General features: G+C 36.3%; 1 protein-coding gene across 8 annotated transcripts in view; it reads left to right on the forward strand.

The window, feature by feature from the left end:
- The window catches only part of CNKSR2 (connector enhancer of kinase suppressor of Ras 2), a 303,713-nt gene that overhangs the window by 248,575 nt on the left and 41,316 nt on the right, over positions 1-13,822 (forward strand). For all 8 annotated transcript variants that reach the window (XM_030934668.1, XM_030934669.1, XM_030934670.1 and 5 more), the window contains 3 exons: positions 4,983-5,050; positions 10,145-10,245; positions 12,421-12,967. In XM_030934668.1, the coding sequence (XP_030790528.1) occupies positions 4,983-5,050; positions 10,145-10,245; positions 12,421-12,967 (716 nt within the window). The remainder of the gene's footprint in view (positions 1-4,982; positions 5,051-10,144; positions 10,246-12,420; positions 12,968-13,822) is intronic.

Raw genomic sequence — 13,822 nt, forward strand, 5'->3', positions numbered from 1 at the left:
TATACTTTGGGTTCTTACTCCATTTACCTTTCTCTAAAACAATTGTACCCAGGCATTTTTAAGCACAAAACTGTGTAGCTGCATAAATTTGCTTGAACGTACTAAATGACCACTTAATGTCCTTTTATAAATAATCTTATTCTTTGACATTTGGGAATACAAGCATGTCTTTTTTTCAAAGCAAGGATATGAATACAAGGAAATGGCAAATAAAGGTGGTGTTAAGAACACTTGATTAAAACTTTTATTACTAATAAAGGAATTGAGCCTTTCATATAGTTTCCATAATCTTCTCTTAATTCAGATAACTTATCCTTGAAATTTCACACTAAGCTATAAAATTTTAAGTTTTTTCTCCTTATTCTCAAAATGAAAATATTTATTCACATTCACATGGAGAGGGAGAGGTGTGATACTCCATTTTCTGTTGTGATTATTTTATAATTCCACTGTTCTAGTAGTTACTATCCATTTTACCATATGTTAAGCTCAATACCCTTGAGATAAATGTGAAGAATTTTCATCATGACCACACTGAAATTAAGTGGCATACATGAGCATATCCTATCTTATGCACTAGAACCCAGCCAACTCTAAGAATTAATACAATGTAATCATTCATGATACATGCTAATTGGGATCTTTTTAAGCTTAGAAGTTGCCTGTTTAAAAGTGCATTTTATGAACTATAAAATCCTTCTTGGCCTTCATTACCCACCCCAAGTTAGCAATAGCTTCAAAAGGATGCTGATGTCACTGCTCTTTCCTAATATTTTGTGGCTGTATCTGGTTCAGGATATTGCAGAAACTAAACCAAATTTATGCAGTTCATTTTGTTGGTTTTCTAAGCAATAGGTCAAAGATAAAAAGTGAAACATAAAAAAGGCCATCTCCACATTATACATTTAAAGTGCTGTTTTATGTAAAGGCTGCCATGGCGCACTACAACTTTAAGAATTTAATTGTCCCGCCGGGCGCGGTGGCTCACGCCTGTAATCCCAGCACTTTGGGAGGCCAAGGTGGGCGGATCACAAGGTCAGGAGATCGAGACCAGGGTGAAACCCCGTCTCTACTAAAAATACAAAAAATTAGCCGGGCGCGGTGGCGGGCACCTGTAGTCCCAGCTACTTGGGAGGCTGAGGCAGGAGAATGGCAGGAACCCGGGAAGCGGAGCTTGCAGTGAGCCGAGATTGCGCCACTGCACTCCAGCCAGGGGGACAGAGCGAGACTCTGTCTCAAAAAAAAAAAAAAGAATTTAATTGTCCCAAAATACTAAATGTTATTTTAATTTAATTAAAATTGATTTTTATTGTTTTCTTTGAATTTTGCTTTCTAAAAAGTAACCCTATTCCTAATGTCTACTTTCAATGGGAAGATTTTTAATTACTTGTTAATAGAAGGGGAAAAGAGTCGGTGCTAAAAATATTCACAGAGAATTAATGATGGGGAGGAACACCCACCTACAGCTTTGTCAAGTCACCTGATTGTTACGTAACAGCAAGATGATCTGAGTGTTGGTTTGTTCTTTATGTAATCTTTTAGAAGCATGTATCTAAGTCTTCAAGAGATGATATATTTATAAAAATAATTATTATAAATATATAATTTATATGATTATTTCATTTTTTAATATCATACCTACTTATGAAAATACACCATGTTTCAGAGAAATATACTTTTCTGTTCCTCATTTAAAAAAAAACAAATGTAATGCTGGTGGTGACAGGACCTAGTAATTGGTGTTAAAAAGTTATCCTTACATTTAATTTTCTTCTGTAAAATCATGCACATATATATACACAATAAATATGTATATATATGTGTATACATACACATAGAATATTAAAATATCACCTTCTATTTTGAGAAGCAGGAAGTTTGATTGTGAGGTAATTTGCAAAAACACTTTTAGACACCCCAGTACTATTCATCCGTTTCATCAGAAATAAGCACTGAAACATTAAAAACCGATTTTTTTCTGGTCTGTGTAAAATCTATGGGGATAAAACAAAACATCATATTACTCAAGGATTCTGAAGACTTATTTACTGAATTTGTTTGGCCTATATATTCCTTACCATGTCAGTACATATGTTCTTGTAATTGTGATGACCCACCAATTCCTATTTGATAATTATTATTTATACATTTCTCCCATGGTTCTTTCTCTTATTTCCCTCTAAACACATTATTCTTTGTCAGTTGTGAATATCTCCTTTGCATGTTTGCTATAGGTTCAATATCCCCTTACCTATATTTTCCTATTTTAAAGCATTTGTGATATGGTAAGGTACTGACTGAATTTAGACCTGCTATTAAATAACTTCCTCATAAATATATTGAATAGATTCTAAATTCAATATTGTGTCTCTGACCTTCTTACCTATAATAGCCTTCCCTCATCCGCAGCATCTTTGACATTCTAATTTGCTAACTTGCTTGCTTGTCTGTTTTTAAATAGCATTTGCTACTATTTCACATATGTTTATTTGTATCCCTGTTTATTGTTTTTTGCCCTCACTAAGATATAGAAATCATGAAGGCAGGCACTTTGTTTTATCTCTGTATCCCAGGTACCTGGCACATATAGCCTCTTAATAAATATTGCTTGAATCAGTTGATGCATATGTGTCTGCTTTCATAATAACCTAAAATACCAAATCATAACTGTAACAAGCAAATCAGTAAGTATCTTCTAGTTGAAGCCTAAAGGATAAGTTTATCCAAGATAGCACCAACAATTGTGTTGTATTCAGCCTCTTGTGGCCCTACACAGTGGCCTGAGTATATCCACACACTTTCTAAACAATTTTTCTTCAGTGAGCAAAATTTTTCTTCTTTCAATTGTGTTATGAAACTTAGTAAATCTAGAGTTAATTGAAGGCAGAAATTTTGTCTTATTTATTTATGTATCCCTAAAACATAGCTTATTGTTCGGCACATAGCAGACACTTAATAAATGCTGTTGAAGGGAAAATTGAGCAAGCCCCTTTTTTGTTTCCTGATTTATTTCGTAAGGACCTCATTGTTCTTTACATTTCTGATAAAATGAAATTTCAGTGTTTTTTTGTTTGTTTGTTTGTTTTGTATGTGTGTATGTGTGATGGAGTCTTGCTCTGTCACCCAGGCTGGAGTGCAATGGCACGATCTCGGCTCACTGCAACCTCCACCTCCCAGGTTTAAGCAATTCTCCTGCTTCAGCCTCCCAAATAGCTGGGATTACAGGTGCACGCCACAATGCCTGGCTAATTTTTTGTATTTAGTAGAGACAGGGTTTCACCATGTTGATGAGGCTGGTCTCAAACTCCTGACCTCAGGTGATCCACCTACCTCGGCCTCTCAAAGTGCTGGGATTATAGGCGTGAGCCACTGCGCCTGGCCTTCAGTGATATTTGTTAAAGTACTAAATACAAGGCACTGGATTACAATTCAATGATAAATTTTTCTTTAGTGGTATTATCATTTTCACCCAAAAGCACCAGGCCAGTCTTTCCCAAGAGTGGTAAGATATGCCTTGTAGTACAAATTTAACCCCTTTTTCACTGCAAATCAACTCAGACTAAATTTTAACTCTGAACTTTTACTAATGATTAGAGTCATTTTTAAAACATTGTCATGAAGTTTACTTCTTGATTTATAGTTTATAATTTTCTGGATGCATGTGTGTGTCTGAATGTCATGCTACTGAATTCATTTGATAATCTTTATTTTATTCCAGTTCTACTCTGGTCCTTTCTTCACTTCCCAAATGTACCTGAGGTGATAATTACATTGTAGGTTTTGCTAAAATAAAATTAGGTTTTAATTGACCTATTCTTACAATTAAAGCTTAAGTTTCCATAGATGTGATTTTGTCTATTAGAGACACGACTTTCCCCACTTTTCAAGATATTCTAAGTATCTGATGCACAGTTAACACCATTTGGCATAAATGATGAAATATGAGTCACTTCAAAGAATGTGATCTTCCACTTGACAGGGAAGATAAAGGTCTTAGGAGAAAAAGTTCTCAAACACAAATTTTTCTTAAAAATATATCTAGATCAGATTATTCCACAACTTAATGACATTAACCATACTAGTGATTCTGGACATATTCAAGATAGCTTGAAATGCAGGTTTTTCCTCAATTTCTGATTTGGGAAGGTGTATGGGTTATGGCTCAGGATTGACCAAAGGGAAATTTTCATGTTGTTTAAAGACTTGTGATTAGATAATCTGATAGTGTAAATAGTTGAAATAATGAGCATAAGGAGAGCCCTGGTGGGACAAAAGAAAGATGTTAAAACTGCTTTGCTTTAGGCAGTCCCTACATTGGCAACAGCAACACTACAGAAAGAGCAAAGAGCTGAGATTTATTTTTAAATTACTCTTGCTCATGAAAATACATTTTCAAGATCTAAACAGATATTAAAATTGTGTAAGTTCATTGTGTCTTTGGAAAACCCCATTCTCTTGTATTTAGAGACAAGTGTCTGAAGTACTCCCAAGATGTGTTTCCTGTTAGATTGTTAAATAAGCTTAATCAAAACTATGATTTCACAATAAAACTATTATTTTGACAAGCAAGGTTCATAACTTCTTTCCTTCTCATCAGGATAAATTGAACCTGATAATGTTTAAATATCTCTAAAGGAGCATTTGTTCTGAAGAAACAGAACAGCAGGAATATTTGGAGTACTTCTACATTTGGAACAATAGAATTAATATGGCTTTGGTCATCTCCAAACCCTTTATGTTACAGATATTAACAGCTTTGCCCAAGACTTTTCTATTGAAGTAGAATCTTTGGTGTGGGAGCAATTTGTACTATAGCAAATTGTATCTCATTAAAGATTCTATGTATCAATAGTAGCAAAGAACACATCTTATATGTAGGATTATTCCATATATTCTTAGACATTTTTAAATAAATGTTTCTAGGAATTAAAATATAAGAAATTAGGTTACAATGTTATTTATTTTAATATTTGTTTTTTCAGGTGGCTTAACAGAATTAATATGCTGACAGCAGGATATGCAGAAAGAGAGAGGATTAAGCAGGAACAAGGTAAAGGAATACTTTTTAAAAATAATTATGTTATACTTTTTTTCCTGCAGTTATCCTATACAGAAATTCATTGCTATCACTTGAGAGAAAATACATATGTCAATTTTTGTTTATTTCTCTTCTAGGTACTTAAGTGAGGTTTAACAACTTGTATAGATAGGAACTGAATGCTCAAATTTTTGGAGCAGCTAATGTGGAGTTCTCTCCTATTTGTTACCCCCTCCTCCCATCTCGTTCCTATGAAGAAACAAAATCTTAAAAATGGAAAAAGTCTATAATAGGTCTTATGATTGAACCAAGTCCAGATCCTTAGCAGTGAGCAATTTTTACTATTTAGCGGTTTTATAGACATTTAAGTGGCCTTTTATGCAAATAAATGAGATGAATGATCTTTTCTTTCATAAATTTTCTCATTTGGTTATGTTCTTCAGCTCTGTTACTAACTCTGTGATCCTATGGAATTTGCCTTGGTACTGACCTCACATTTATGAAACACAGTGTTATGGTGCAGAATTGAAATCTTAAGAACAAAAGCTGTGGTCATTGTTCTTAGGTGGCTTCACATTTCCCAAAGGGTGTTTATTGTACATCCTTTGGAAACATAAATAGGTTTTTGAAATTATCTGTTAAAAGAATCCGTAGACTGACACACTTATAAACACAAACCTATTCGTAGTTGTGTCTTCAGTGGGCATAGCCAGTTTATTGATGTGGAGATTCTAAAAGCCTTCTGTTTCCTTTTATACTTAGAGTAAAATCTCAACCAGGTGTTTTTTTTGTTTTTTTGTTTTTTGTTTGAAATGGGGTCTCACTCCAATGCCCAGGCTGAAGTGCAGTAGTGTGATCTTGATCTTGGCTCACTGCAGCCTCGACCTCCCAGGCTCAACGATCCTTCCACCTCAGCCTCCTAAGTAGCCGGGACCACAGGCATGCACCACCACAACTGGCTAATTTTTGTTTTTGTTTTTGCTTCTTGATTTTTGTAGAGAGGGAATTTTGCCGTGTTGCCCATGCTGGTCCCGAACCCCTGGACTCAAGCGATTCGCCCATCTCCCAAAGTGCTGGGATTACAGGCATAAGCCATCGTGCCCGGCCTTCAGCCAACTCTTTTTTAAAAAAACACCTAAAAACTAAAGTTTTTAAAGATGTAAAGAAGACAGCCAGATCCCAAAACCAGTATGTCAGCAAATGTTTAAGCACAGATTAGTAAACTTTTTCTGTAAATAACCTAATAATATTTTGGGCTTTGCAGGCCATGTAGTAGAGACTATATATTGCATAGGCCTAAATTTATGGTAAGAGTACTGAAAAGAAATTAGTCTTCCTTTTCAAATTTCTTTAAAAGGAATAAAACAGTTCTCTAAAAGTGTTTATAGATTTTTTTCTGATTTGTTAAAGACATTGTGTGGGCAATGTACTGATAGGAAAATGAATCTTTGACTCAATTTGCATAAATATAAGGGAGCTTGGTTCTTAGGCTTAACTTCTGTATTTTATTACTTGGCATTACTATGAACCTGAGCTTCATCTTGATTTTAGTGAATTTCCTTTGTACTTGGTATTATATAGCCAAATTTTATGATGGATGAAATAACTGGTAAGTTATATAGTTATATTGGACATGCAGGTTCCAAAAAGTATTTAGTCTGTGGATTCATGATGTATTGGTCTATCATGTGAGTAGAAAATCATAGGCAGAAGCTAGTAGTTACAATTTAATGCAACAAGAATCTTGCTAATGCAATACAACCAGTATCTCTGAAATAATTTTGATTTCCACATAGAGTGCGTGTTCCTCAGTCACTTTAGCATAGGTCAGAAACATATTAGACTTCTTACCTCCTGAATGATTAGGTTGCATGGTATTCCATGTAGAAAACTACTAGATGCACTTATCTACTTCACACTTCTGTAGAGTTATTTGAGTAGAGTTATATCTTCTGAGTACCATTCTAAGTAGTGAAGATAAGCTTAATACAAAATACAGCGGTTTGAGGACTGGGAATATTTCTCCAAGATGCAAGGACATAGCTGCCAGGTACTGTTTCCATCTAAATAGCCAGTACAGCTTAGAAGTGACTCTTTCATTGACTTAAATAAAAATTTAGTGAACTGCTGTCTTTGATTATAGAAGTATAAAAGATGTGGGGTTCTCTTTCAACATCCATTGTTGTACTTAGAGAAAACAGAATTACACTAAATTCAGCCGCCAAGATAATAATTTGGCTAATTGTCTACTGATCATTTTTGTATTTTTTCCAGCTTCAAGAAAGACATTCATGACATTATTTTCAGTCACACATAAGGTCTTTTTAAAGCCTTAATCACACACAAAAATGAATGAAATACATTGTATTTCTTTGACAGTTCTAAATGAAAAAGTCTTTTTTTTTCAAATCATCCTTTTGTGTCAACATGAGAAAATAAAGTAGAAGTTTTCCTCTTCTAGTGATTACACTGCTTTTTCATGAGTGCTTATAAAATCGTGTATTATTGAAAGAGACATTAAAAGTATCCATTTAATTTGTGCTATATAGACACCTAAGAAAAATAAATTAATTTGCCATTAGAATAAAAATCAGACTAGTTTTCGTCCTCTAAGCAACAGTGTGTCTCTAATTTTCCACTCAAACCCAAAAGAGCCTAACTAAAATTTCTATGTAGCCTCTTCTCTGACATTGCTTTCTCAAAGACACACAGCTTAGTGTAAGAAAAAAAATAATTTGCAAAGTAGTATTTCAGCCTTTTCTTAGGCAACCCAAGAAAACTTTGGATTGATGATGCTTTTCAGTAAACCAAGAATTCCATCAAATAGTGGGACTAAAATTCTTCCTAATTTAACTAGAAGGAAAAAGTAGAGAAGGAGCCTTCCAAAATCTGTCACTTGTAGTGACAGCTATGGAACCCTTGATAAAATCGTGATCATCTCCTTAGTGTGCTAATAAGGACCACTTGAGGTATTAACGCCTTGAAGGTATCAGTGCAAACATCAAGGAGGTACTCTGCACAGGTGCCACAGTTCCTAAAAATAGTGGGAAGAATACCGGCAGGGTGATCTTTCCTTGGCAGGGGTGGGTTTGTTTATTCCATTTACCTACAGAGTGATTTCCCAGTAGTATTTCAAGCTCTCACAAAACTACCCAACCCAGGCCCCAGGACTCCAGATTTTACTTTTCATTGCTGGGCCTTGCTACAAGAAAAACTGTATGTCTAAGAAGAAGAACACCAGGCATTTATCGCTTATGGGATCTGAGTCACACTGTCCTGTCATGCTACTACAAATACACCCAAGAAGATAAGCAGTTCTAATATTTATTGAGTGTTATCAAGATGCAAGGCACTTGAATATATGTTACCTTATTTAGTGCCCACACACACACAACTCTGAAAGGCAGTTATTATTAGACCCCTTTTACAGATAACAAAACAGACTCAGAGAGGTTAAATAACCACCACAAGAACACCAAGATGGTAAGTGGTCTAGCTACTAAGAGTCGAAGCTACATCTGTCTGACTATATAGTTCATGTGTTTTTCCACCATCATTTGCTGGGTCCATTTCTGGGCAACTGTGCCAATTCATATTTGAGGGAACACTTGGTATACTGGCTATCACTGGCATGAACCAATGGAAAAAAATAGATATCAAATTAAGATTAACTAGCCTTTGCTTATCTTTTACTCAAAGGGAATAACTAAAGCAGCAATAGAATTTTCAGAGTCTTTGTATTTTGAGGCCTGAATATAATTGAGAATGTATTTTATTTCCAACTTCCTTTGCTGAAGAATTTATGTTCACAGTAGCCAGAGGTATATAGCAGGAGGAGATGGGGGATAAAATGTTCATCAATATACACATCAAACTCTTCTGCTATACTTTACAAAAGAGTCCCAGCAACTTAGTCTCCAGAGCTTTAGGGTAAGGCAGTTTCTTAGTTCAAATCCCAGATCTATTACTTTCTATTTGATATATAGTAATTTCTTAATGTATATTTACTATGATTATCATTAATATTAATCAGCACTGCAGGGAAACCGTATAAAAATATTACAGTATGGGAATTCATGGGTGGAGAGGAGTTCCTGTAAATACACGTGCCATGATTGTTCACCTAAGTGTGAATATTAGTTAAGCCTTGTGATGATTCTTTTGTGATTTAAATTTTCATAAGAATAAGGAGACTTTTGTTATAATATGTTTTTTCTTATCATCTGAAACTGATGGATAATACTTCAGGTTTTTTTCTTGTAAATCATATAAAGAATAAAACCAGCAGTTACAAGGTGGATGGGATATTACTGGAACAGATTCCAATTATTGGCCCCCTTTTGCTGCATTTGACTTACTCTAGTAATTTGAACTTATCTCTCAGAGTTCTTTCCCCTCCCTCTTGCCTGAGGTCTGCCAAGTCACTTTGTCTAGCTGCTTACATTTGCTACCCTTTTAAGTAGTTCTGGAAGTTTGGAACTTGCAGCCCACATCAGCAGATTTGCCCTTTTGCATTTGGCAAGAATCAGAATGTGCCATGTGTTTCCAAGGAGAGGTGGGAGTATGGTGTTATAGAGATTCATATCAGCATGAGTCTGGAAACAGTGATTGTTAGATAATCAGTGAACTGAAGCCAGAGAAGAGAATTGAGAGCATTATTTTTAGAGCTGTTTATATCTGTAGAGATCTACAGCAATGTATATATTGCTTTTATTTGGGTACCTTTAAGATAAAATTATATACCTTTAAGAGGCATCATGTGGTATCATTCATTAATTGAAGCTTCAGAATAATTGGATCTGAAATCTAAGGTACCCTAAACCTGATTGGGCTCATGCAATACGTTTTTCTTAACTTTCTAAAATTATGGCTGCATGTAACTGCTTGCTTTAAAAGGAAGTTAGAATTAGGTGATTGTACACTTACTTTCTCCTCAAAACTCAACTGAAAATAAAAGTTGGTAGGCCAAGGGTAAGGTAGTGCTGGGGAACATAATGTCGGAACCGAATTTAAATTTCCTTTTTTTAAAGGGTAGTTTATGTTTGTGAAAATATGACTAGAAGCATTTAGTAGAATGTTGACGTATCCATGTCTGTGAATTTTCAGATTACTGGAGTGAGAGTGACAAGGAAGAAGCAGATACTCCATCAACACCAAAACAGGATAGCCCCCCACCCCCATATGATACATACCCACGACCTCCCTCGGTAAGTTAGCAACAAGAACATTACTTATCACCAGATTCTTTGACCTGAAACATCCTTTTGTATGTTAAAAACATATGCAGTAGATTGCATATCAAACTTCAGGTTTCTCAGGGGAAAAGAAAACTGGGAGTCTAAAATCAATAAGCAAATTTTTTTAAGTATACAAAGAATATTTAACCAGGAAAAACAGTCACTACAGATTCCAGGCAGAATAAGTATGTCACCACTTTTATTAACAAAATATACTGTTTGTGTTAAGGTAGCCTTTGTGGAGATAATCAACAACAAAAAAGTTTTCTTAGAAAAAAGATATATAAAATGACCTTATTTATTCCACACTAATAAAGTTTATTCCTATGTCCTTTAGAATGAACTCATAAAAATTAATATTATAACTATATTGAAGATATTTTTGCATGTAGCTTTCTCAGCAGCAATGGGACCTGGTTTAATGTATATGTTCGTATGGCGTGTCAGACAATTCTCTGTAAATTACTCTGTGTATAGACTGTACTTTGATCTTTTAATAGGATAAACAGCTGGTTTACTTGGGACTATCCCACTTTATGTCCCTTTCCCATCAGAATTACCAAGAGTATCTCAGTAGTGTTCCGGTTTAGACAATAATATTCCATGGTCAGGCCGGGCATGGTAGCTCATGCCTCTAATCCCAGCGCTTTGGGAGGCCAAGGCGGGCAGATCACCTGAGCTCAGGAGTTCGAGAGCAGCCTGGCCAACATGGTGAAACCCTGTCTCTACTAAAAATATAAAAATTAGCCAGGTGTGGTGGCGGGCGCCTGTAATCCCAGCTACTCAGGAAGCTAAGGCACAAGAATCGCTTGAACTTGGGAGGTGGAAGTTGCAGTGATCTGAGATCACACCACTGCACTCCAGCCTGGGTGACAGAGTGAGACTGTGTCTCAAAATAATAATATTCCATGGTCACATTACCATAAGAATCAATTCTGCCTATCTTGGGACTAAGTCTTCCACATAGGAAATAGAAGCTGGATTTAGGTGACAACAGCCAACCTAATTCCATCTCAGTACTACTCCAGGGGGATAATTCATATTTTCTCTCTTTTTCTAAAACATCAGGATCTGGATAATTTCTTTTAAATATCTATAAAAGAAGAAGAATAGGAAACAGCATCTTCACTGAACAGCTGCTTAAACATGGCAATTTGTGAATTTCAAGAAGAAAACTATTCATATTATTATTAACATGTGGGAAGGTAACTGACTGCCCGCAGAGGATGCCAAGTAACTTCTCCTCCTTTACCAGGAGGGGTGGTATGCAGCTTCACCTCAGTCAGGCATGTCCTGGCTGCCACCTCAGCCCTGTTTGTGATGATCACATTTAACAAATCAGGCTCGGCCTGGGCTGGTGTGTTATTAGTCCCCAGAGCTAGAGTAAGGCTTGTGGCAGTAGAGGTGCCTGCAACTATTTTAGTGTTCACTTGATGCTAGTCCTTTTTCTGGTTATGTTTTGTGCTATAACATATAGTCCCAAACTTTAAATTCCAGGGATAAAAATATTCCATTTTTCTTTTATATTTATGTGCCCTGCAGCATCTATGCTCAAGGCTAATAGTAATCCCCAGCAAGGTATAATCTCATCCTGCCTAACATTTTTAACCCCATAGAAAGTAAGACCATCAGACAGCTTTTCTCTGGCACCCATAGGAGCAGACATTCTCCTATGAAGAAAAGGAAGGGTTCTGTCGGTTTATAGGCAACCTATTCTCATATCCAAAAGACTCTCTCCTTGTCCCCAACCCCAAGCTACATGAAATCAGGAATATGAATCCAGGGACAATACTTCTTCAAGATCTCAAAATGTGTAGAGTTTTTAAACTTTGGAATTTTTGTAGTTGCTGAATTTTCTTATGTAAGCACTAACTCTTATACTTTCATTGTTGTAAAATTTTGCATTAATATGTCAGATTTTTCATGAGAGCTTGGTATAGCAGCATTTCAATACATCCATGTCTCTGTCTCTTAAAATGTAAGCTGGGGCCTAACTTTGAGATGTCTACAAACTTGCCTAGTCATTAACTTGACTACGTAAGAGTTCATCTACTTAAATATTACCTGGTGGAAACCGAATGTGTTCCTTGGAATAGAAGTGGTCTGTTATTTTGGTAGAGACTAATTAGGGGCTCCTTTCTACAGATGAGTTGCGCCAGTCCTTATGTGGAAGCAAAACATAGCCGACTTTCCTCCACGGAGACTTCTCAGTCTCAGTCTTCTCATGAGGAGTTTCGCCAGGAAGTAACTGGAAGCAGTGCAGTGTCTCCCATTCGCAAGACAGCCAGTCAGCGCCGCTCCTGGCAGGATTTAATTGAGACGCCACTGACAAGTTCAGGCTTACACTATCTTCAGACTCTGCCCCTGGAGGATTCTGTCTTCTCTGACTCTGCAGCCATCTCCCCAGAGCACAGACGGCAGTCTACCCTGCCAACTCAGAAATGCCACCTGCAGGATCACTATGGGCCGTACCCCTTAGCTGAGAGTGAGAGGATGCAAGTGCTAAATGGAAATGGGGGCAAGCCTCGAAGTTTTACTCTGCCTCGAGATAGCGGGTTCAACCATTGCTGTCTGAATGCTCCAGTTAGTGCCTGTGACCCACAGGATGACGTGCAACCCCCAGAGGTGGAGGAAGAGGAGGAGGAGGAGGAGGAGGAAGGGGAGGCAGCAGGGGAAAACATAGGAGAAAAAAGTAAGTATGTTTCTGGAGATTCTTAGCCTGTGTACACAAAGTCCTAACCTTTTCAAACTTCTTATTTGAAGAAAATAGAATCTTGCTTCCCTTTTTTCTTAAAATAATAGTATTGCTATATAGTAAGTTAGGTCTCCCTTGGTGACCTACTTTCAGAACTTCAGTAACTGGGGAAAACATGATGAGTAATGAAGCTTATATCCCAAGATACCCACAGCTGGAGCAAATAATTTTTTTCTCCAACTAAGCCATTTGCCTTTTAAGGTTAATGGTGGTTTTTTTTCCTTCCTTCTGTTATCCACTTTATTCTCACTAGCATGCACCATCTCATTGGCCCACAGTGGTTGCCCCCTGAGTTGGGTTAAGAAACTATAAATGTTTCAAACAGGTTGTTAGCAGAGCCTTGGTTGAACAAATGAATATACACACACACCCACTCACATCTATACATATACATATTTATCTTTCCTTTTTATTGTCAGAAGATTTAAAGGAAAAATCCAAAAGATAGTTTTTCCAAGGAGAGATTTCACATAGCATTTCTTTCAACTCCAAAGAGCTGAACTTGATTCTAGAAACCAATTTTCCAAAAGCATCCATCTACTTTCTTGGTATGTATGTTGATTATAAAGCTCAATTTATGTGAATCAACTCTTAAAAGACAAGTCAATGAAGTAACCCTCTGTCTTGTTGACATTAAGAATATCTTTACTAGTTATTAAGTTCTTCATTCAACATGCCATGCCAAGCCTCTGTTTAATACTAACGTGACACATCAGTCCAGAAACCCAGGCTGGTTTAAGGGAAAGGCTACAACTCAGTTATTTTAGTAAGAAAGAAAATCTAGGTTTGGCT

Source organism: Rhinopithecus roxellana, chromosome 7, assembly GCF_007565055.1.
Source record: "Rhinopithecus roxellana isolate Shanxi Qingling chromosome 7, ASM756505v1, whole genome shotgun sequence".
Lineage (NCBI taxonomy): Eukaryota > Metazoa > Chordata > Mammalia > Primates > Cercopithecidae > Rhinopithecus > Rhinopithecus roxellana.